This window comes from Mustela erminea, chromosome 12, assembly GCF_009829155.1.
Source record: "Mustela erminea isolate mMusErm1 chromosome 12, mMusErm1.Pri, whole genome shotgun sequence".
Taxonomy (NCBI): Eukaryota; Metazoa; Chordata; class Mammalia; order Carnivora; family Mustelidae; genus Mustela; species Mustela erminea.
This window is the reverse complement of record NC_045625.1, coordinates 29,818,645-29,844,287: the sequence shown is the minus strand read 5'-3', so window position 1 is coordinate 29,844,287 and position 25,643 is coordinate 29,818,645. Positions and strand designations below refer to the sequence as shown.

General features: G+C 41.3%; 1 protein-coding gene across 2 annotated transcripts in view; it reads left to right on the top strand.

Annotated features, from left to right (window-relative positions):
* The window catches only part of PLPPR1 (phospholipid phosphatase related 1), a 261,380-nt gene extending 243,865 nt beyond the window's left edge, over positions 1–17,515 (top strand). For both annotated transcript variants that reach the window (XM_032306443.1, XM_032306441.1), the window contains 4 exons: positions 3,017–3,267; positions 6,548–6,724; positions 11,093–11,224; positions 16,037–17,515. In XM_032306443.1, coding sequence (XP_032162334.1) covers positions 3,017–3,267; positions 6,548–6,724; positions 11,093–11,224; positions 16,037–16,069 — 593 coding nt within the window. In that variant the 3' untranslated portion in view covers positions 16,070–17,515. The remainder of the gene's footprint in view (positions 1–3,016; positions 3,268–6,547; positions 6,725–11,092; positions 11,225–16,036) is intronic.
* The last annotated feature ends 8,128 nt before the right edge of the window (positions 17,516–25,643 follow it).

The window sequence follows — 25,643 nt, the reverse complement described above, 5'->3', positions numbered from 1 at the left end:
TCTGTTGCCCTGCCCCTGGGTTTGACAGGCAGTGTGAGGCAGAGTGTATGGGAACGCCTCTTCACGCCCTCAACCAGGGTTCCGGCTCCTCCTTGTGTGTCCTCCCCAGCCACATCCTCTCCTACGTTAGTTTGATTTTAGAAACTCAGTGGTCAGACCATGGCTCTTAGTCTTCCGAGCCAAGCCTTTTTGGAATTCCAAACAAAGCAACAATATCTACATGTGTCTCAAGCACGGAGCTCTGGCAAACCAAAAGGGCTTTACTTTTAGACTATTTTGTTGGTGGTTAATTCATTCATAAATGTGATCAGCTCCCCCCAAGCAAGGAGTACTATTGGGAGCAGATTCAGAAGATAAATAGTTAGAGGAATGAAAAACCGTATCTGTTAAAATTTCAAAAATATGACCTTACTGAAAGAATCTTTGACCCCAAGGTAGGTTCTATAGACATGTTAAAAACATCTCCTTCAAATCATACGTTGCAATAAGGAGACCATAAATGGTGTTCCACCTGACCCTAAGAACAAAAGTAGCTATTGTGAGCTTCTGAGGCTGGGAAAAGACACACAAGGAGCTCAGGGTTCAGAGCGATGGCTGGAGTGTCTCACAAAAGCCCTGTAGGATCCAACATTCTCTGTGATTCGCTGCTGTGGGGTCCACCGCCCTTTGTTGTCACTGCCCATGTCAGGCAGGTGGATTCCCCGGGGCTGCCACAGGGCCCTTCTGAAGCTAGATCAAATGCACCAGAATGAACTGTTTGGAAAGCAGACGCTTGTTAAGCCATCAGGAAAAGCAGAGGTGATCCTAAGGAAGCAGAGAGGAAGAGGGGAAGGCCCACTTTCTGCAAAAATATCCCGGAACAATAAAGAGCAGAGCTGCCACGGCAGCACCGCCACGAGACACCTTAGACACCAAGCCGAGGAGCCTGGAAATCCCATCTCAGAAAGATCAAACCTGCCCTGATGGGAAGCACTTCTGACAAATAAAATGCCAGAGGAAAGTGATGCCACTTTCCTTTTTTCAAATCATAAATTACCCTAGTTTCCTGGAAAAGTATGTCGAGACAGACTTATTGCCCCCTTGTAAAAGCCAGGGAGACCTGGTCTTTAAGAATCTCGCTTGAAGGTGTTAAAAAAAACTGTCTAACCATTCAGACTTCCAGAACCTGGGGGTGAAAATTGCCATGAATGATCAATGATTGCCTACTCTCAGAGGTCAGACCTTCTGAGAGTGAGCCGGCCAAAGCTATTAAAAGAGCCAGTTCTCATTGTGATAAAGCACATCCTGGCAGAGCCACAAAAAGGAAAATTACAGCAATCAATACAGATCAAAATGAAAACCGGATGAAGGTTTCAGCCAAACTTGCCTTCATTTCTGCTATAATGGATTAACTTTTGGGTGCTGATATCAGCACAATTTGCAGATCGAGGACATCGTATGGGAATCCGAGTTGGGTAGACATTTAACTGAAACTATAGCAGATCCTTGACATTTACAAGGGTTAACACTCCCTCTCTCTCGCACTTGCCAACTTCTCCCATAATTGAGCCACGTTTCAGAAGTCTTTATCCCTTCCAACAACTTGTATGTAGCTCGGTGCTGCAGCACCTCTTGGTGTACCGAAGAAACAGTAGTCCATTGAGAAGCTATCGCTGTACTGTATAGGCTTTGAAAGAGTTCACAGTGAAGATTCCAGTAAGGAATTCTGCTTTATCATGTTCAATCTTATTGGGACTAATCCCGTGGAATTTGCCAGAGGACAGATAAAATCCAGAAAAGATAGGAAAGATAGCCTCCCCACAGGATTCTCGGCCAAACAGCAAAGTCAGTGTGGCAGGAAGAACCATGCCCTCCTCTCCCCAAATGGCTGTATCCTAATCCCTAGAAACTGTGTAGATTTGATACCGTATATGACAAGAGGGAATTTACCGGTGTGACTAATGCAGGATCTTGAGATGAGATTATCCTGAATTAGTCAGGTGGACTCAATGTAATCTAAGCATCTTTTTAAGAGGGAGGCAGGAGAATCTGAGTCAAAGGAGGAAGTATGACAGTTGAAGCAGAGGTCTGACGGTATGATTGCTGGAAGGGAAGGAGTCAAAGACAAGGAATGAAGGCAGCTTAGATGCTAGAAAAGGCAAAGTATGAATTCTACTCTCAAGCTTCTGGAAAGAACACAGCTTGTTAAGACTTTGATTTTACCCCAGTGAAACCTATTTTGGACTTCAGACCTCTAGAACTGTAAGAGGGTACACTTGTGTTGTTCTCAGCAGCTCAGTTTGTGGAAGGCCGTTAGAGCAGCAGTCAGGAATGCTGTCTTTAACACTCGTCCCTTGTCATTTTCTCTGTCCAACATCAAGTGAAACATCCAGTTCAATCAAGGTTTCTGGAATGACCCTTTTACTCTCTTTTAGGGTTAATTCCTGCACAACCTCATTCACTCTCAGCTGCCGTTGATTTCATAGATATCCCTTCGGAGTACTTGCATTTCCAAACAGGACCAGGGAGAATATGTTTTCTATGGGAAAAAAGGGAACGAACTGCTGTTGAATAGCTATTGAAACCAGGCACTGTAGTGGGTATTTTGGACCTATCCCCTGTCATCTTTCCAACCTCTTTGTGAGGCATCACTGCCCCCAACGTTGTTGTGACTGAGGGTCCCAAGGTTCAGAGAAGGCAAATAGCTTACACACAGTGAGTGAATCAGCAACGCTGGGGCTCGATGGAGGCAGATCAGTAGGACTCCAAAATTCTAGTTCTTTCCATTTGAATGTGTTGCTTCCGCCTTACTTATACAAAACGATAACATGCAAACAGCAGAAGGTCGGCATCAGTTTAGAGGAAAAAATGGTTGGGGAATCAGGCACCAGTCCCTGCAAAGACGAAAGTCAGGGGACCATCTGACTCCGGTGAGGTCCTCTTTGGCGGTTGTTGTGGACTCTCACCGCTTCGTCTTCTCTCGGGGACAAAACTGTATCAATGTCATCATTCCTGATCATTTCCACTCTCCTTGTAGGGGTATTTGCCTTCGGACTTTTTGCTACTGACATTTTTGTAAACGCCGGGCAGGTGGTCACAGGGCACCTGACGCCATACTTCCTGACAGTGTGCAAGCCGAACTACACCAGTGCAGACTGCCGGGCACACCAGCAGTTCATCAACAATGGGAACATTTGCACTGGGGACATGGAAGTGATAGAAAAGGCTCGGAGATCCTTTCCCTCCAAACATGCTGCTCTGAGCATTTACTCCGCCTTATATGCCACGGTGAGTACTGAAGTCCTGTTGTCACTCCCAAGACCAAGTCGAGTGTTTGGCTGGGACAGGAGTCTCTCTCGCCTCCTCACCTTCTTTCTCTTATCGCTGTCACTTAAGAGTGTTACAGGAAACACGTGACAGCGTGTTTCTCCTGTACGGCATCACACTGTTGCCCCTACCCTCCTCCCCAACATCCCAGGGTAATATACTGACCTGCCAGAGGCTATTAATTTGGCAGGGTTGATTATCTCTTAGTCAGATCTTCCCATTTTACAGATGCAGAAACTGAGGCCCAGAAAATAGCTGAGAGCCCCCAGGTTGGATCTGGGACCTATGCTCCTGGCACCCTGTCCAGGATTCTTCCACTTGCCCACAACAACATTCTTTGCCAAAGTTTTCATTGGTCCCAGAGCAGCACACATTTCGCATACCTGCCTACAAATTTGCAGGTGTGGGCCTTCAAACACATGGTTGCCTGGGTAGTACAGCAGACCTGAGAGAAAACCACAGTTTCCCTCTGCTCCTCCTGACACTCTTCCTCTTTATTTAGCCAGAATAGATGGACAATACTACATGAGCCCCAACACCCAAAAGTTCACTTCTCGCTGCTCTACAAATCAGACAGGGTTCGACTGCCCCCGCTAGGGTGTAACATTCTCTTTACACTTTTTGCTTTCATTACAGAAAAAACCTGAAATGTGTCTCGTGTCTTAAAATACAAGACGAAACAATTGGTGTCCCTTTTCTTTTCCTCCTCTTTCATTGTGTCCATTTTGGGTTGACTTCATCTCCCCTTTCTCTGGCCTGTGCTTGCTTAGAACCAGGAGTGTATGGAAGCAAGTAAAGAAGGGATCAGCTCAAAAGCTGGGTACCCCTTGCCTTTACCTGTGGAAGAGCAACTATTGGTCAAAAACACACGTTTTCTCTACTTGAACTTACGTTCCAGGTATGACTAGTCTAGTGATTCTCAATGAAAGGGAGGGGAAAGAGAGGGCAGAGGAAAGACCCCCTTAAGATAATCCATTCTTCCCAGAGGTTCTGAGCAAGACTCACCCTACCCCCAGGGGAGCAGGTTCCTACAGTCTCCAGGGAGAGTAACTGTGCTCTCTGCTGAGAGCTTGCCTCTGATGGGATGTCTCTGACATCCCTGGAGACAAATTCAGGGTGGAGAGAAGGTGACTGACTACATGTCCCGACTATTCAGCACTGTGTAAAATAAATTGCTGAATATTCTCTTTAAAACAATGGTTCCTTTGTGTCGAGCTCACAGGATCACATCTGTAGGATGAATCACCCAAAATTAGCTTTCCTAGTTATTCCTTTTAGGTCTACCTTTTAATGAGTATGTGATAAAAATTATTTCAGCTGCCGCTCATTAAGGAAACATGCATGTAGATAATAGAGAACCCTCAACTTACAAAACAGATCAGTTGTAGCTTGGTAAGACTTCTTTGCTTTATGATAGATCGATCGATTGATCTATTGGCAGGCCACATATTTTTTAAACAAAAAATATCCTCTCAGGCAGTCAGCATATTTTTCCACTTTCAAAATATCCATTTGTTCGGAATTATCTAGAACCAAATTTTATATGAAGCAATGTACTCTTGAACCCTTTTCTGTATATTGATCCAACTCAAGTCATTGCTGTGTGAAATTTGTGTAATACCACTATAAAAATTAATCTGTTACTCATAATAACTGATTGTCTCATCAGATGAGATATAAATTTCTTTTGAGTAAAAAGAAGTCTGTTCACTCAGAAGAGATGCTGCTATCACACTTGTTTTCGAGGATTCAGATATAATCCAATCCAAATCATGCCCACAGATGGACTATAATCAGATAAACCCTGATACAAGATTCCAACTGTGTGAACTCCTTTTGAGCCCCTACTATGTGTGAAGGACTTTCAGAAATTACTCAACAAGGATGTCCTAAGTACTGGTTAATACTGTGAAGAATACTAACCATAAGCCCATGTTCTTGATAGTTTGTAATCTTATAGGAAGGATTTATAAAGGGTATACCTAAACAAAACAAAACAAAAAACCACAAAAATATTAAATACTCAAGTTAAACATACCTGGTATGGGTGTTAAGTAACGTTTCCTATACAGGGTCAGAATGGTGTCGTGATGTGTTCTCATTTGTGTAGCTGATCAGACCACAGTTTTCCATAGCACATCTGTCACCAGTAATAGAGGATCCTGTCTGCCTGTATTCACACCACTGTTGTGAACAGTAAACTTAGGAAATTAAGTTTCCATGGTCATATTGTAGAATGTATTCATTTGAACTTGTCTGTGCTCAGGCCATAAAAATACACTAGAGACCATGAGTATTAGCGAACTATTTCTCAGAATTGCAAACTCACTTGTCAAATTTTTAAAGAAATTATGGGATGGATCAGTAATGCCCTCTAGTGGCTTCTTATAACCATTACCAAAGGTGATTAACAACTTCTTTGGAAGAGGCTCTAGCCCACAAGACATACATTTAAGAACCGAGCCTCTGAAACTTGAAGAGTCTTGCCCGACCCCCCACAATGAACAAGAACAGCCTACATCTCAGGTATCATAAATTGCATCATCCTTTCCTCAGTCAGATCTTCCCAACCTTTCGGATGTTGTGGAACCCATAGAAAGGCTCAGTATTTTAAAGCACGCCAGAGTAAATGCACGGACAGAGCCCATCACAGCTGTTCCAAGGACTGTGAGAATCCATTTCCCAGCGCAGTTAAAATCTGTTTGTGTGACGCACTCATCCGAAATTCTATTTCCGTCAATCTACTAACCAGTCAATGCTTTCGTATTTCTTGCCTAAAAGTGTGAAGAATCAGCTAGAACTGTGGGGGACACCAAAAGGGAAATGTATGGCCACTCGCCTACCTGGTCTTCTCTTCCATAAAATTCATTCTCACAGAAGGTTAATTTGGTCTCTGAGATTCGATATGGGTTTCCCAGTACCCCCCAAGTGAATCTTGAATTTGTTGCATGAAAGGTGCCTGTTCTAAAGCTGATCTTTATTCTGCAGCGGGTTTATGGGCCCCTAGAACACAGAGCAACACGACACATGTGTGGCTGTGTGTGGTTCTTGCTGCACTGGTTTCCGACCCAGATTCTAACCTAAGTGACTTGGTGGGATGTTCAAGCAGTCAGCACGCCCGCCTTGGCACGGCCCTGTTCACCTCCGTTTGCACATACCGGTGCGCGCGTGTGTGTACGCATGTGTGGGTTTGCGCCCCGCGCAGTCTGCCTCGCACTCACAGGTCCCCATCCTGTTCCAGATGTACATCACAAGCACAATCAAGACAAAGAGCAGTCGTCTGGCCAAACCCGTGCTGTGCCTGGGGACCCTCTGCTCGGCCTTCCTGACGGGCCTCAATCGGGTCTCCGAGTACCGGAACCACGGCTCCGACGTGATTGCCGGCTTCATCCTGGGCACCGCTGTAGCCCTGTTTCTGGTGGGTTGGCTTCCCTCCTTCGGTTTCCCCTGAAAGTCTGTCCAGGATCACGGCGAGTCGGATTAGCCAGACCCCAAGCAAGTCCATGCCCCAGCCTCGTAAATTGCCATTTTTTCCTCCTAAGGACTATGCATCCTATTGCCACAAAAAGGACTTCTAAAGTACATTTTCTTCCAGGAATCTGATTGCATATTCCCCATGGCGGTCAGGAAGAGGAATGCCTGGGGCCAGTGGCTTGTCCCACTTTCTCCAACCCCTCCTGGGCTAAGGAGTGAGGCCTGGCAGACTAGTAATTCAAAGCAGTGTTCTTTTTTTTTTTTTTTAAGATTTTATTTATTTATGACGCAGAGAGAGAGAGAGAGCAAGAGAAGGAACACAAACAGGGGGAGTGGGAGAGGGAACAGCAGGCTTCCCCGTGGAGCAGGGAGCCCAACACACAGGGCTCCATCCCAGGACCCTGGGATCATGACCTGAGCAGAAGGCAGATGCTTAACGACGGAGCCATCCAGAAATCCACAGAGCATTGTTCTTTAGATATTTGTGCAGTAGGTATTGAGAGCAGAGGCTAAGTGTTGCTTGAGGGAAGAACGGAAAACAAAGACCATGGGTGGAAGCAGGACAGCCCCTTCGCAGGCACCCCAGAAGTTCAGCTCTGGTCCATACTTGCATATCCCACTCAGCACTATGAAAACCCTCTTCTAGTGCGCCTGGGTGGCTCAGTGGGTTAAGCCTCTGCCTTCGGCTCAGGTCATGATCTCAGGGTCCTGGGATCAAGTCCCACATTGGGCTCTCTGCTCAGCAGGGAGCCTGCTTCCTCCTCTCTCTCTCTGCCTGCCTCTCTGCCTACTCATGATCTCTCTGTCAAATAAATAAATAAAATCTTAAAAAAAAAAAAAGGAAGAAAGAAAGAAAACCCTCCTCTACCCACACCCAGATTTTCTAAAAGGCTTCTATTACCATCTAAACATGGCTCTTGGGCAACTTGTTTCCACTCCAGTTGGCTTCTCAACTACATATAATAACCTTTCTGGAGAAGAGTTTGGGGTAATACAGTTTTCTCCATCTCTTGACATTTCCAATGATTTTAGTTCTTCAAATTGTTGGGGACCTTGCCACCTGCTCAGCTAGGAAATCTTTTTATCCGAGTTGGACTGGAAGTGAAGAGGTTAATTTTTATTGTTTTTGTCTTATTACAATTTTATTGAAGCATGCTAGGCAGATCATAAATGGCACAAAAAGTGTACAATTTGATAAACTTTTTTTAAAGATTTTATTTATTTATTTGACAAATAGAGACCACAAGTAGGCAGAGAGGACTACTCTCTGGTAGCCGCTTAACTGACTGAGCCACAAAGGCACCCAAGCCTATATCCATATAAATATATATATGTATGTATGTGTATATATATATATTTGTTTTTTGCTATCTTTCACCTGGCATAATTATTTTGAGATTCATCTATTGTAACATGTAGCAATAATTCACTTCTCTTTCTTGCTGTGGAATATTTTGTTTTGTGGGCATACCACAGAAGTATAATTTTTAAATACTCTTCAGGGATTTAAAATATACCAGGAGGATTTATAGTAAATCAGTGTGCCTGGAGAGTCATATGTTGTGCAGAAAATGAGTCCTCTGGTCATATTCAACAAGCTATCCCTAAAACGCAAAAGCCATCACAGCCTTAATGCCCCTCCTACCCTCCTGCCTACTCTGGTCCAAAGCCTCCATTAAGACTGGCATCACGGGGTGCCTGGGTGGCTCAGTGGGTTAAAGCCTCTGCCTTCGGCTCAGGTCATGATCCCAGGGTCCTGGGATCGAGCCCCGCATCGGGCTCTCTGCTCAGCATGGAGCCTGCTTCCTCTCTTTCCGCCTGCCTCTCTACCTACTTGTGATCTCTGCCTGTCAAATAAATAAATAAAATCTTTAAAAAAAAAAAAAAATACTGGCATTGCACATAGATGCACTTCACAGTCCTGGGACCTAATTCTTTCTTGTCCTATCCTTCCTACTTGCACTACTTAATGTACAAAATAGACATATGCCTCTCCCCATCTTTAACTTGGAGTTTTCCAATTTTTTTACCTGCTGAGTTACAGAAAATGCTTTCATTTACTCAGAACACCGATCTCCCTGGGGAGATTAGGAAGCTCCATTTTAATTCAAAATTATTTTTAATGGATCCAAGCTTTCTTTATAAAGTAAAAGACAGAGGACTTCAGTGCAAATGGTCTGTATGAAGCTGTAGGAAAAACAGAGCTGAGACGGTCCTCAGATGTTGATATCCCCTAAGGAGTATTTTCCAATGACTGCTCTTTAAAAGAAGGAAAGAGTATGGGAGCCTTCAAGAGAAGAGATGGTTCTCAAAGACAGATAAGCAGTTCAAAAATGAAGGCTTGGTCTCAAAAGCCAAACAGTTCTGCTGCCCCTCAGTCCTGGAGCCAGCATCCCCAGCTAGAGAAAGAGCAGTGCTCACTGTCCCAAGCTACTGCATGATGTTTTATGGGATGAATCTGGGAAATCCTTTGCTTTTCTAAGGAACCATATACAAATTCTGCTTTGGTATTAAACTCGATTTTTCTGAGTAACTTGCAGCCCTGTTTCCTACCGCTCAGTTACTGTTTGCTCTGTTACTGGCTTCCCAGTGGATGGAAAATATCAGACTTTTTTTTTTTCTTCCCACAGTCTTTATGTAAGACCCAGAACTGCTACTGAATCTCTCTGGCAGGAGAGAGACCCCACAATCTCCCACTATTTTCTGTGTGTGCCCACGTACACACCGCACATGCACTCACACTGAGCTTGGAAATGGGTCTTAGAGGAGACTGGAAGCTCTCCAAACTGGAGACTTGGAGAGGACACAGGGAAAGAAGAGTCTGAGAACTGCAGCCTACGTGCATTCTTGTTTTGTGTTTTCTGTGAAGAGGAAATGGAGGGGAGGGGACTATTAAGTGAGCAGTCACTACACGTTCTACCCTTTGTATACACCAAGTCACGTGCTCGCAGGACAAGCCTAATTATATTCTTATCCTCATTTTATAGATGAGGAAAGTTAGGCTCAAAAATAAGTAACTTGCCCAATGGCCACCCAAGCAAGAAAGCCATAAATCTGACCTGGGTCTTCCCAGCTCCAGAGCTCCTAGACTTCCCATTTCTCCCCTGTCTTTAATGGAGGCAGTTTAATCAGACCTGGAGAGTGGGACGGAAGAAAGCCAAGTAGAGAGTATTTACATAAATGTTCTGCCGGGTTTGAAGAGTGACAGGAAAGATTCAAAAGATACTGGGTGAGTGTGTGGCTCAGTCGATTAAGTGTCTGCCTTCGGCTTGGGTCATGATCTCAAGGTCCTGGGATTGAGCCCCCATCGGGCTCTCTGCTCCCAGGAAACGTGCTTCTCCCTGCTTGTGCTCTCTCTCGCTATCTCTGTCTCTCTCTCAAATAAATAAATAAGATCTTTTTTAAAAAGCTAAAATTTCCTTTAAAAAAAGATTCAGGGATACTGGATATAGAAACAGAGATTCAAACAAGGGGAGAGAGAGCACAGAAAGAGACAGATAAACTCTATGAGGGCAAAAGAAACAGAGAAGATGGTAAAGACAGACTCAGTTATGAAGGGGGCCTAAGTAGGAAATAAAGAAAAGTGAGTAGTAGTTTAGAGGGAGAGTATTTTAATGGAAGCAATAGAGGAAATGTGCCGCTGCATTATTTAATCTCAAGCAAACAGTAGTCACATAATTTAAGGACGGTCATCTCGGGCAGGAGGTGAAGACTAGCTCCCACTGATGATTTGCCATGAGTTTGGCACTTGTGAAGAGGCAGGAGAGTATGGTGGTATGATCGAGAGGCTATGGAGTTAAAATCTCTCTGTGACCTTGGACAAGTTATCTAACTTCACCATGCCTCCTTGCCTAAGTTGGAGATGATAATAGTACCTCCCTTGTAAGATCGTTGGGTGGGTTACATGCAGGAAGGGAAAATTCTCAGCACAATGCCAGCCATGGAGCGGCCCTCAGTAAATGTCAGCTGTTATTATGAGGTAGTTTACACTCATTGTGTCTTTTAATCACTACAGATCTATGAAAGAGGTGTTGTTATTTCCATTTTACAGGTGGGGAAATAGGCTTAATGGGGAAGGTTGATTATCACTGACCTCATGGTGATTGGTCAGATGGTTCTTCAGCCCTTAGAGGTGCTCAGCAAACACCTAGATTGTGCCCAAGGTCTTTGTGTGGTCCCTACCCACTGGCTCAAAGGGAAAAAAAAGTCACGGTGGCAAAGACATTCTAGGGGAAAGGCCTGCCACCCTTTGAGAGGGCCATGCATTGATGGCTGCAGTCTGACCCTGGTCTTTTGTCCCCTCCCCCTGCAGGGCATGTGTGTGGTCCATAACTTTAAAGGAACACAAGGATCTCCTTCCAAACCCAAACCTGAGGATCCCCGCGGAGTACCCCTCATGGCTTTTCCAAGGATAGAAAGCCCTCTGGAAACCTTAAGTGCACAGGTATAGTAAAGTAGTTTTAGCAAACCAAACCCACAGGCTCGAGGCCTATTAGCTTGGGAGGTAAATGAGTCAGTTCCTCTACTAGAAGCAGGCGGATACCACTGAATCCACTCAGCACTAACAAAAATCTAAGGTAAAGCCTCCAAGAACTTCAGGTTTCTCTCAGTTAGTCTGGGGCTTGGCAATCATGAATCCTCAGGAAGTCCTTAGGCATGTCTAACTTAAACCTCAGCTGCTTCAAGACACCTTGACCGACTACATAATATCATATTTAGGAAATTCATACCAATTATGAGAGAGGTCAATTTGATTAAGTAACTGGACAGTATTTGGAAAGAGAAGGTTTTTATTATATTCAGTGATAGATGTAGACTAGAAGCACTTTCAAAAGATGATGACAAAGTATTCTTTGGGATTCATTTTGATGACCACAATCAAAAAATTCAATGCAACCCTACTCACTTATTTTTGCCTCAGTCGGTTGCTAGGTGCTTCACAAATACATCCTTATTTGAACAAACACCTTTTGAATTGATAGGAGAATTCCCATTTCACAGATAAAACAGGAGTCTGAAAATGGCAATGTTCATTTAACTCGCCCAAGGCCGCCTACCTTGCCAGTGGGAGAGCTGAGTTGAGTGGTTCTTTAAGCAGTCAGAGAATAAGAATAACCAATAACTAAACAGGGTTTTCACTGCCTTTGCTCAGTTGGCTGAGTCCTGCTAAAATGTTCTTCTGTAATAATCTATTTATCTTGAAACATTCTTTATACTTATATTCTTACAAAACCGTTTTTATAGATAGTACAACGGAGAAGGAAATCACCTCCCATTAGGATTATCATGTACTTCATAGAGTACAAAATAGTATTTTTCCCTTTTATCAAACATCTCTCTGAGATGAACGGTCCTATTTCCTTTCACATTTAATGAAGTCTTTCTAATTTTATTAATAAGGAAAACAAAACAGTAAAGCCATTTCTATTTGGGTAAGGTTGAGCCCTCCATTAAACCCAGTGCCAAGTATTTTGTTTGTTTTCCCTTAACCTGTATTAAGGTGAAATTTTTGACTTGGTTTAATGAGAAAGAACATACTGAAAAATGTCTTACTGGTTCATTGATATTTGGCCTGTTGATGAGGGTTGAATGATAAAATGATCCCTTGCAATGAGACCGTGAGACAGACTCTCTCTGGTCTTCCCTATCAAATTATATTACTGTACCTGATAAGATCAGAGTGGTTCCCCCTACTTTTGAGGTGAAGCAACTGAAGACAAAGGTGAGTTTTAAAAGCAAACAAATATTTACTGAGTTCCACAAACATGGCAATGTCTGTGTTCTTTTAAATGCTGCCTACTTTGCCTTGAACATCCTGGTTTGAGGACACCACCTTTCACCCCAGCCTTCTGCACACATTGCTCAGGCACTACCCTCTGTTGGAAACCACCTCCAGACTTCTGTCTTCTCCCTCAGAACAATTAATAGTTGACCATCCAGGTCACAGAGACATCTAGGCCATATTTTGGGGGGTTCCACTTACCTTGAAAACTAAAGTGCCAAACAGAGTTTCAAAAACTGATCTTCCACAAGATAGATAAAAGATTCCTTCAACTATATGTTATTATTCACTACAGGCCATAGTTGAACCTCTTTCAAATCTGTCCATGTATCTTTATTTCATGTCTATCACCCTATCTGGTTAACAATGAGGTCTTTTCTGAATACACAGCCCTTCATGTGATTGTCTTGTCCAATGGAGGCCAAAGTGTCCCTTCTTATCTGCCCCTCCCCCCAAGAACGTGGAGATCTTTGAGGATCTGAATGCTGTGAACCATATCTTATGTACTCTCCATATTTCCTGGCATTCACTAGGTGTGAAACAAATGTTTGATGGATAGAGGCAAGCCAGAACCAAAACCTGAACTAAACACTTCAGACAAAACCAAGAACCTAAAATCAGACCATGGGCAGTCATTATCTGAATCTCCAAAGAAAATAGAAATTAATAAGGAATACCAGGACTTCTGTAGGCCAGGCAAAGCAAAGCTACAGGATGCTGGATAGAGAGATTACTTCTCAAGTGATGCCTTCCACACCAACTGTAGAAGACTCAAGTAACAAAGCAGCTGCTTTTCATATCAAATGTTTCTACGTGTAGTTAGGATGATTATATTCTTTATTTGTTGGCCAAGAAAAGAAAATTAGCATTTATTGCAAGCCATCACATTGAGTCCTCACAACAATTCTGCAATTGCTAATGTTAATTCTGTTTTGTAGATGAAGTAAGTGAAGCACAAGGAATTTAAGAAACATGCCCAAGGTCACCAAGTCAAAATTAAAACAGGCCCATCTAAGTCTTAAAGTTCCAACTCAATGTATGATACCCCACAGCCTGGCATTCCCTTCAAGGAAAATTCCATTTGGAAATCTGCATCTCTTAGCATTCAAAGGAAATATGCAGTAGGGATGTGTGTGTTTGAACTGAGCTACCACTCTTCCAAAATAAATATGCCTGTATTTTCTCCTGGGGGCAAGAACTCTCTGTGAGACACCAGCACCTAGGTTTTCTATCAGAAGCTGGCTCCTTTGTAATTTCTGGGATAGAACCATCTTCCCAGGAAGAACTTTGGGGGTCTGAGAGAACATATGAACATTTCTTCAGAACATGCATTCATACGTGTGAAATCCATCCCACTGTTCAAGATACCTCAAGAAGACTGGATAGGGAGGGGACCTGGTCACCCAACTTTTCTTCCTCCCAAAACCTTTCTTTCCCTTTTGCCACATGGAGCCTCCCCGGCTCCAGTGCTTTTTCTTCCTCCCTAAAACATCAACTCAGATTTGCATATTTGTCTCCTGTGATTCCCCTTAGCATAGTTGATTGAGACAAGGTACATTTTCCAAGATCTTTCCCAAGTACTGAAGAAAAACCAAAAGATAAGTAATTACAGAATCCAACAAACCAGAAATGGTCAGGTTTCCAAAGCATGATTTTGTGGTCCTATAGAGTGAGTGTGATCTCACAGAGGCCCCATCCCAGGAACCCACAGAGTGATTTTGATCCTAAAGAGACAGGTGTGGAATGATCCATATTCTGCACCCCTGTGCCTACATGTACCCAAGCAGTCACCCTTAGTGTTGAGCAATTGTGGGCCTGTCAAACATAGTTTATATTAACAAAGAAATGAAGTTAAAGAGGAAACGGTTATATTAACCTACTCTGGGTTGGTATAAAGTTTCTCAATGTCTTCAGATTTGGAGAGGGGGAGACATTTTTTTTCTTCAGCAGAAAAAGAATCCAATTTATGCTGATGCCCAGATTCCTGGAACCTTACTCCAAGAGGTTCTAATTCAGCAATTCTGAAGTTAAATAATTTATATTTAAGAAAATATTCCCAGAGGAATCAAATGGCCCCCTTAATTTGAAACTCGTGATAGAAATTTGTATTAAATAGAAAAAAAGACCTGGAAAGTTAAAAGAGTTCTGCCCAAATTCACCCATTTAGTTACCTTCAACTGTTGGATTACTTCATCTTTACCACCTAGTCTCAACTAGAATCTTATACACAAGTAAATGACCAAAGTATTGACCCCAGAAGTTTTTTCAAAAAGGAAGCGTTTTATAAAAGTAAAAACACAAAAGGAAAAGTTATTTTTCACACTGTGGCAAGAAATGCATCAAGCTCTAGTTCTCGCAAATACGGCAGATAAAAGTACTTTGAAAAATAAAATACTCCATTTCTAAAATATGTAGTTGAGCTCTCAGGAATATACTCTAAGTCTCTAGTGTCCTAAAAACAAACAGAAATCAAGAAACCCCCATAATAATCAATCAGATCTAACACCACAGTTTCTTTTATTTCCCATCCCCACGGACTAGGGGTTTTAAGTTCAAACAAGAGGAAGTGTTGGGTCTGCAAAAAGGGGGTCCTGTATATATAAGTTACATAAAGAAGAGGTAGGGGTTGTATAAACGTGGTGTATATGCAAAAATTGATAGAATTACAAGGAAAAAAGACAAATCTACAATCATAGTATAGATTGTAACACATTTCTAATTAATAAGCAAACAAAATACAGTGAAGACACAGATGATTAGTAAGGTAGATCTAATGTGCATTGTATAGAGCCCTCAAAACACATGAAACATGAAAATAAACCACAGAGAAGTCTCAAGAAATTGTACAGTGTCTGTATCACACAGATTACATTCTCTAGAAAAAAAATTCAAAGATATCTACACCTAAAAACAAAAACCCTACACATTTGAAAATATTAAACTCATTTCTATATAGCTCATGACTCAAAGAATAAATCATAAAGAAATTTTTCAAAAATTAGAACACATTAAATATGTGGGATACAGGGAAAGTTACTTTGAGATCCTTAGATGTTCTTATTAGAATATAACCAAATAAATATAATATAAGAGAGTTCTATAGAGACAAAGTTTAGTTGAACAAATTATTCTATTTTGGTTGAAAAATCAGGGAAGATTTAGGGGCACCAGACTGGCTTAGTCTGTTCGACTCTTGTTCTCAGGGTCATGAGTTCCAGTCCCACATGGGGTGTAGAGATTACTTAAATTTTAAAAAATAAATTAATTAATTAAAAAAAAACTTTTAAAAAAATGTATCAGGGAATATGTAATAGAGGAGGTGACAATTTAAGGGGCCCTGGAAGAGCATTTCAGGGAGAGGGAACAGCCTGTGCAAAGCCGGGAGACAAGAGCGCAAGGGCACAGCCTAGGAAGAGTGAGTGTGCACATGAGTCAGTCAGCCCACGCTGAGTCTGCATCTGCTTGTCTTTGCAGAATCACTCTGCCTCCATGACCGAAGTCACCTGAGACAGCTGAGGTGTCACAAGCTGTTTTTTTTTAATCACCCTCCAATTCAATACTTCAAGACACACAGTTACTCGATGTCAAACTGTGAAGACAAGTATTATGTTTATCTAGTTAGAGGCTAATGTTTTGTACATTTTTTTGTATGAGGAAGTGATGTAGCTTGCCCTCGTTTTTTTTTGTTTTGTTTTGGTTTGGTTTTTTGGTCAGCTTTAATATATTTATGCCAGAATTTTAAACCAACAAAATTTTCTCCTTGTTCCAGTGTGCATTGAAGAACCACATTGATTCAATGATTGATGTTGTTTTGTGAAATTTGTACACGAACCTTCTTTTCTCAGTTTTATAGGCACAGAAATAAAATGAATATAACAGTCCACTTTAACCCTTTATTACTGTACTAGCTGCCTCCTCCAGAACTTTTGAATTTTAATGAAAGTTAACTTTTGAGTTGCAGGGAGGACGATGTTGGTTAATGGTAAATCTCAAAATCAATTGCTCAGAAAGAAATATTTCTTTCAAAAAGAACTTTTTGTCCTTGTCTCTTAATCTGTTTTGTATTCTAAGTTAAAGTAATCTATTAATGAAGTCACTTACTTACATAAACAAGTGGCAGAGACTCCTGGATTTGAGGGGTGTTGGGGCTACATGGTTCTCTCTTCAATAATGGTTTCTCCTAGCTCAGAGACTCAAGGTCTTTCTGGAATCGTGTCCTTGGGCTGGCAGGTGACACTGCAGACTTCCTTCCAAAAAGCAACCTGTACCAGTCTCCCCTGTCAACTCAACAGTTTTATATCTCATATTGTATGGACTTTATATGAAAATGAATATTTTACACTTTGCACAGTATTATTTTACAGAAAGGGTATCAGAGCATCTACAACCTAGAGCCCCAGAGCAACAGCTTGACTTTGTGGCTTTTAATTGTTTTAGAATTTTAACTGCATCTCATTTTTCTAGCATGGTAATAACTAGTGTGTAACTCCTTTGAGAGAAGGAGCTCCCTTGTCTGTACCTCTCAGAATGTTTTCTTGACACCTTCCATGTTGGCTCTTCTTAGCTTTTTTTTGTACATATTTTTTTTTCTAAAGAGAAGAAAAAAAATTATCACAAAATGCATTCTGGCTCATGTTGTTTGTTTTAAGCTTCATCCACTGGGCAAAAGTATTAGAAGAGTCACGATCAAGTGAACTCAAGGAATGTTTATACCTTTTAGTTCCGTGTCTGCTCAAATAAGCCGTTCTAGAGGCATGACTGGTAGGTCCTTCCACGGGGGAGTACGTGAGTGAGTGAGTGGGTGAGTAAGTGTGAGGAGGGGGTCTGTGGGAGTGTGTAGGCAAAATTTAAAAATTCTTGAAATTATTAGAGTACTTGGAAACACAACTGGATGCCTAACAAGCTACCTTGGTTTTCAGCCTGCCCATATTTAAGTGGTCAATAAAAAGTTAGTCATTTTTAGGAAAAAAGCTTACCTCTGCTAAATAAAACTTTGCCTGATCTCTCATCTCATTCTGGCCTAAAGTGGTTTGCATTTCCACACTCAAACGTTCACGTGCATCTTCTGAATGCTGTCTGACTGATGACGTTGGGTAAGCAGGCAAGGAAAGAAAAGAGTGCTGAAAGTCTATTCATCCCAGATGCCGTGCCCCCCTGCTTTCACCGAGGAAATCTGGTTGTTCCTGAGACAGTCCAGGGAAGCTGGGACGACCCCAAGGCAGTGCTGTACCTGTCAGCGCTGGTATTACAATCCCAGTCTTCCTGACCTCACTACAGGAAGGCGCCTTTGAACCAAGGTTGCGTCTTTTCAAAGATTTTTCAACCTGATCTGCTTGCTTAGATGACTCAGGGGATAGTGTCGGTCAGAAAAGCGCAGCATGAGAAAGATGCATTCTGTTACAAGAAGGAATAATCAGCAGGCTCAGAGCTCTCCACTTTGTATAAGCTACCTCAGCATAATGTTGCCCAATTTCTGAGTGATTCATTTTCTAAAGAGATTTTAGGATTTTTTTTTTTTAAGTAACAACAATGAAGTCTTGATTTTATTTTCTTGTTCATGGTAAGACATTCTGAAAAATGCCGGCAGACTTTATTGATTTTATATTATCCATTTCTCATCACAGTGAGAGGCCTTTTAAATGTGTGACTCCCAGACGGTATTTCCAAGAACGTAAGTCAAGTTGACTTATGAGTGAGTGTTACCCTTCTTCTTTCCATTTTAGTTTCCATCTAGAAGGCCTTTTCAAGTGTTACAAGAGCTCTAGCCACAGACTCTAGTTTCCTAGTCTTGGGCTTGGGAGTATTGGTACATAACTGAGTCAAGCTCCGGAGGACACCACACTGTGACACTTGGAAATAAGGGACATCCCTGGGCTCACATCACTGGGACCAGTGAGCTAATCGGATTCTTTCCATTATGCCATGGCAACCTTAGTATTGCCTCTAATTAGCCCCCAAGTCACTTCACAGACCTCAAGTTGATCTTTCAAGCCTGCCACTTGAGTTTCATTTCTTAGAGCTAGGGACTCCTCCACACTGGGCCTTCTACAAAGACAAAGCCCTCCGGCTAACTAGGATGAGTGGTCACGATAGCCTCAGAATTAATCCTGTAGTAAGCATTTCCTCTTTTTAAGGACAGCCCAGAGGAGCCTGTGAAGTCTGACCCCCTGTGAGAGGGAGGAGGGGAAGAGCAAAAGAAAGGCTAAGGAAGCCTGTTGACCTGAACAGCTTTATAGAGCAAATAACTCAAGTTTGTCAAATAGACAGATTCCAAACATCCTCCTAATTTGGCTAAAGGAGACAATGACTCATTTGGAAGTAAAGAGAATTTGAATGGAGCCTGTAGGTAGTTAAACACTAAGTCTATTTAGATAAGGGAATGATAAGGGTGAGGAAAACGTGTGGGTGTGGGTGCGTCTCCTGGCAAATTCTAAAGAGCTCCCTATCAAGCCATGATAGAAGGGCTGTATGTTGCTCCTCTGAATCAGAGAATGCAAACGGCCATGAAACCACACTCTCAAACAGAGGGAGTAGGTAAAATAAGGTGATTTAGAGAGCACAAGAGGCAGGAGTAGCCTTTTTGTTTCAAAATATTGGCTTCATTTCTGTGTTTTATGCAACTACTCTCTCAAGGGCGCTGTGTATCTGGGACGTGCAATACCGGATTTCCCCAGTTTGTTCTAAGGAGTAGGGTTGCAGTAATTCTGCAACCTGTCCTGCCGAATTCAAGATGTGTACCAGAACCAGTCTGCCATTCCCTGCCATCCCCAGAACCGCCACGGCAGCCTCGTAGTGAGCACCAAGCCCCTTGCTCACATCTAGTTCTTGATCCAGATGGCTGGATCAGTCATGGATACATTCATGGATATCCCGGAATCAACTGACATATTGATACTCTATTCTCCAGGCCGTTGCCCCTGTGGAGCCGTTAACCGCACACACAATTCTAAAATTAGAAATGACTCTGGGCGCCTGAGTGGCTCAGTGGGTTAAGCCTCTGCCTTCCACTCAGGTCATGGTCTCAGGGTCCTGGGATCGAGCCCAGGGCTCTCTGCTCAGCAGGGAGCCTGCTTCCCTTCCTCTCTCTCTCTCTGCCTGCCTCTCGGCCTACTTGTGATCTCTGTCTGTCAAATAAATAAATAAAATCTTTAAAAAAAAAATGACTCTGCCTGGGAAAGCAGCCTTTGTACTGCTCAAGACTGGTGCCTCTGTCCTCAGTCCGGCTTGTGCATTTCGGTATCCTATGTGTATCAGCATCTATAAAAGGTCACAGTCTAGGGGCTTCCCATGAAACCCAGTAAACCTATGTGCAGAGCAAAGAATGAGGTGAATGTGAAGCTCTTTTTCTTAAAGACAGTCTCTTTAAAAAAAGAGATGTACTTACTTTGCACATAGCTCTACTCTGATGGCCAGAATGGTTTTTTATAATCGACTGAACTAGATTTTTTTTCTGTTAATGGGTTTTCCTCTTTGTCCCAGTTTTTTTCATTCAGGGCAATGCTGGACAGCATTCACTGAACCTTTCTTCCCGAGGCCAGAACACACCTCTGCTTGGTCTGCTCTTTCTTATGTATGTGTAGTAATCTCAGTCCGGTGTTCTAGGCCCTGTGTCTGTGGACCAGGAGAAAGTCTGTCTTTTACTATTATGTGTTGAGCTAATCAAACTGAAGAATTATGAGGACCCTTACCACATCTGACCTCAATTATAGTGGAAGCTATAACAGATAAGAAAGATAAGAAAAGTAAGCTATAACAGATAAGGAAGGTAAGAAAGGATTGAATTATTTAATCCCTAGCAATAGAAACTTGTGTAGCTTCTGTTGTCAAGTGTCAAAACTAGTTGTCAATAATAATTTGAAGGAAGACTGTGAATTCTTCTGTATGGTAAAGGCATCTCTACTTCTGTGACCTTGGGTAAGTTAACCTCTCCAAAGCTTAGCATACTTATCTACAAAATGGAAATAATTTAGGGACTACCTATGCGGTGATAGTTAATTTTATGTACCAACTTGACTGAACTACAGGGTGCCCAGACATTTGGTCAAACATTATTCTGGATATGTCTATGAGGGAAATCTTTTGGATGACATGAACCTTCTAATCAGTAGACTGAGTAAAGACGATTGCCCTCCCTAGGATGGGTGGCCCTCATCAAATCAACTAAAAGCTGAAAGGAACAAAAAGGCTGATCTTCCCTGAGGTGAGAGGGAACTCCTCTCCCTTGACTCTGTGAGCTAAGACATTGTTCTTTTCCTGCTTTCAGATTCATACTGAAACATCAGGTCTTTTTGGATCTCAAGCCTGTTAGCTTTCAGACTAGAACTTACACTATTGTGGGCTCTCATGGTGCTCAGGCCTTTTAGACTCAGGTTAGAATTATACCATCAGCTCTCTTGTTTGTTTGATTTGTTGATTACAGATCCTGGGACGTCTCAGCCTCCATAATTGCATGAGCCAATTCCTTGTAATAAGTGTCTTTATATACATTATGTTGGTTCTCTTTCTCTAAAGAACCCTAATACAGATTTTGCTCGTGAGAACATTCTAAAGAAACAGAATTTTAAGGATGAGTTTTCTGCATGGGTTTTGGGGTTTCTGGAATTGGTTCTTTATTCTGATTAGATTCAAAGATGCTAATGACTCTATTTCAAGTAGTAAAGAGAACACTAATAGCCCATGGCACAATCTGGCAATAGGGACATACAAAATATCACTACTAAATACTCAATCACTAATAAGAAGCAAGGGGCTGAGAGGCATTGTATATGCTCTCTAAACATTTTGTGTGTCTACACACAGTGGGGGAAATTTCCAGAATGTCTCTTTCAGGCAATCTTCATTCTCTTCAGATGTCTCTGACATCCTATTGGCAAAAATTATGTCACAAGTCTGTGTCTACACTACTCACTGGATGAAGGAAAAAAAACACTGTGATTGGTCTACACCACTTAGCACTCACCTGTGAGGGCTGGAATAAGTCTAGAATCACTGACGCACAAGGACACGCTTGGGTACTATTAGAAAAGAAAGGAAGAACTTTAGGCTACTGAGAATACTTGCCGCAGAGTTTTGAAACCAATGTAACTTTCTGCAAAAAGCAACTGTAATCCACAAAGAGCACATTAAAAAAAGATAAGATGGGGGCACCTGGGTGGCTCAGTGGGTTTAAGCCTCTGCCCTCTGTTCAGGTCATGATCCCAGGGTTCTGGGATTGAGCCCCGAATCGAGCTCTCTGCTCAGCAGGGAGCCTGCTTCCTCCTCTCTCTCTGCTTGCCTCTCTGCCTACTTGTGATCTCTGTCTGTCAAATAGATAAATAAAACCTTTTTTTAAAAAATGAGATAAAAATGTTTGGTCATTGTATAATAACGAAACGGTAGAGTGGCAAGCCTCAGTGATAAAGAAATCCAGAGACTGAGGCACTGCCATGTCCTGTATCATGTCCTGTATTACAAATTACACATATTCAAAGGCACATAAATCTTTGCCTTTGAGGTAGACTGCCTAAACATCCTAGAAAGAGAATACTATAGAGTGAAAATATTGGGACTCCTAATTACACATAAATCAGAAGGTATGTAGTGTCTTACATATTTGTTTGAACCAGAGGGACATCTGCAGTACGCCAAAAGACACAAGAAAGGACAGTGTAGCTTAGAGAATCAAAATACCTGGACGAGTCAGATCAAGAGCAATCTTGGTCCACACGTTCAAGAAAACATCAGAATGCTTCAGAAACCAGAAAAGCACCTCCCCCAACTCACAATTTCCATTTCTTGCAAACATAGTAGAGGGAATAGGAAACACACCTGGGACAAACTGTGCTGATTGGAGAGTCAGTAGACCTTGCCAATAATGAATTTCATTTTTGTTCACCATCTGCCAAGTGGGCATGTTCTTCAGTGATGTTGGGCAAATAAGGTTAAGTCTTGACCATCTAAGCTGTCATGGTGGTCTCCCTCCCCTCGCTTGTGGTTGCTTTAGGCAGGAACATGTGACCCAGTTTTGATCACTGACACATGGGGAAATCTAAGGGAGATCTTCTTCATGAGATACTGGGGCAGTTGATCAACATCTTAGAACAATAGGGGGGCTAGCCTAAGAGAATAAGTTAACGTGGTAAGGATGGCAGAGCAGAAAGATAGAAGGAATTTGGTTCATCATGACGCTGCTGAACTGGTCAATAAACCAAAGCCATCCTTCCTTTGGGTTTCTTTGTAGAAGAAACAATAATTAGCCCATTGTTTAAACCAATTTTAGTCAGATTTTTCTAACCAAATAACAGGGGGAAACTAAATAATGGAAATGGAAGCTGAGATGCTAGGAAAGCCTTGATAGAAGACCATGAAGGAGATAGGCTTCATTTTGCTGAAATCAGATCCCTAGAAAGTAATATCCATGTAGTGCTGGGATGAGTGGGTTTTCTTAATCCCAATGATTTATACTGCTTTTTAAATATAATGACAAAAAATAAATAAATAAATATAATGACAGTATCCTGTACAGACTGTGGGTGTGTTCATGAAGGCCACAGGTAAAACCGGGAATAAGAAAGGATGATCTACTGATCTATCTGTAAAATGAAAACAGGATAATGTACAGCATGGTGACCACAGTTACTAACACTGTATTGTATACCTGAAATTTCCTGTGAGAATAGATGCTCTCACCACACACACACACACACACACACACACAATTTGGTAAGTATGTAAGGTGATGGATGGATATGTTAACTAACCTACCTGTGTAATCATTTCATAATATATATGTATATCACATCATCAAGTTGTACACCTTAAAATTTATTCACTGTTATTTGTCAATTATGACTCAGTAAAGCTGAGGGGAAAAATGAGAACAGGCTTTAAGGAATCAAACCCAATTGCAGACTGGGAAAATTAAAAATAATGATCATCAAAATAACACCCAAGAGATGAGCTAGATAGCAATTTGGACACGGCTGAAGCACAAATTAGTGAGGTGAACAATTCAACTGTAACGTTCTCCAAGAATACAGGGAGCTCGGGACAGCAGGCAGAGGGACAAAAAATATATATATATGAGAAAAATTTAATACTCATGGAAGTTATATCCAGAAACTCCAAAATTCTCCTAATTGGAGTTCCAGAAGGAGAGAGTAGAAAAAACATAAGATTAAAATGATCATAAGAGTAATAGAAGCAAATATCTAAAGCTGAAGTCAGGTCGCCTGGGTGGCTCAGTTTTTTAAGCCACTGCCTTCGGCTCAAGTAATGATCTCAGGGTCCTGGTATAGAGCCCTACATAGGGTTCCCTACTCAGGGGGGAGCCTGCTGCTTCTCACTCTGCCCTTCCTCCCACTCATGATCGATTTCTCTCTCTCTCAAATAAATAAATGAAATCTTGAAAAAAATAAGTAAATAAGACAACCATGTCTTGAATTTGGAATGGACTATACAGTACCAAGTAAAATGAATTAACATAGTAATGATAAACCCACCCACCCCTACTTATATCTTGAAGAAATTTCAGAACACTAGGAACGAGAAAATTGTAAAAAATTTTCAGATACAGAATTTTAAAAAAAATAGAATTGGGAAAATCTGAACCAAAGGAGAAAAAAATCCCATGAAGTAAGAAGACTCACTGACAACAGTGGATGCCAAAATAAAAAAGTCAAAGTCTATTAACATCAAATTCTTCAAGTATAAAATTCATTATTGCAAAGCAAACAAAATAGAGACGTTTTTAAATTTGTTAAGATTCAGGTGAATAGCAATCTTTTAAAATAATTAATTGAGTTTGTCCTTTAGGAAATGACCAAATGAAAGATAAAGCCAAGAATTTAAAAGACAGGCTGTAAGGAACTATAAGTAGGAAGGACATGTTGGTGTATATTAAATATGTATTTATTGCGAAACGAATCAGTAATCTGAAATTAATGGAGCTGTCATGGAGAAAAAGATTCAATACCTGCCAAAATTCTTGCCTTTGGGGTAAGAAAGGTAAATATATTGATTGTATCTTTTATTTTTTACCTTTTTATATGAAAAATTACAACCACTCATAAAAAATATTGTAACAAACTTCATTATAGCCACAATCTAGAAGTAATAATTATTCACATTTTGCCATATTTCTATAGTATTTTTGAACAATTCCCAGATATCACAACCCTTCACCTTTAAATATGTTGGTATCTTTACTACATCTTTATCTAAAAGTGACTTTTTACATAACCACAATACCATTTTGACAGCTAACAAGATAATAGCAATTTCATAGTATCTTTTAATATTCAGTCCATATTCAGATTTTTTTAATTATCCCCCAAAATTTTTTTTTTACAGTTATTTTGCTCAAACCAAACCCACAAATAGCATTTGGTTGATATGTCTCTTAAGTCTTTTTTTAATGCTTGATAGTTCCATAGTTCACTCCAATGCCAAAAGAAAAAAAAGGGGGTGGGACTGCGCAAAGGAAAAATCCACAACTTTTTCATGAAACCAGCTTCTGAAAAAAACCAAGTCAATTGCTAATTAACTTATGGTGAGACCAGATTATACAATGACCCACAACCTGAATTTGTTTGTCTCTTCGTTAAGATGGTTTAACTGGTCTCTAGGCACTGTATCAATAAGAAGTTTGATCTAAAGGTTTGATTAGGTTCAAGTTTAGTAGCGTTGTTTGAAGTAATCTAAGTAGTGCTAGGCACTCCACCGTACATCTCGTCATGAAGCAGATTATTTAAAAATGACCATTTTAAGAGATGTTAAGTTTGATCCGTGGGTTCAGGTGGTAATAGTCTAATCCTCAACTGCAAATTTCCTTACCCCTTCCCCTTAGCTGATACCTTGTACTCTGGTAAAGTTATTCTTGGGTTTAAAGGTAGGGGGGTAGTAAATCAGGAACTATCTAGAAATTAACAAAATGAGAACACTGCCAGAAAAATAAACACAAAATAATTGGAAATGGAATGAATTTATTTTAAAACAACAGAAATCAAGGAATCAGGAAAAAAAGACTTAACCAAGAAACAAACCAAAAATTGTTCTTGGAAAAGATCCACAAAATAGAAAAATATTTGGTAAGTCAGGTTGA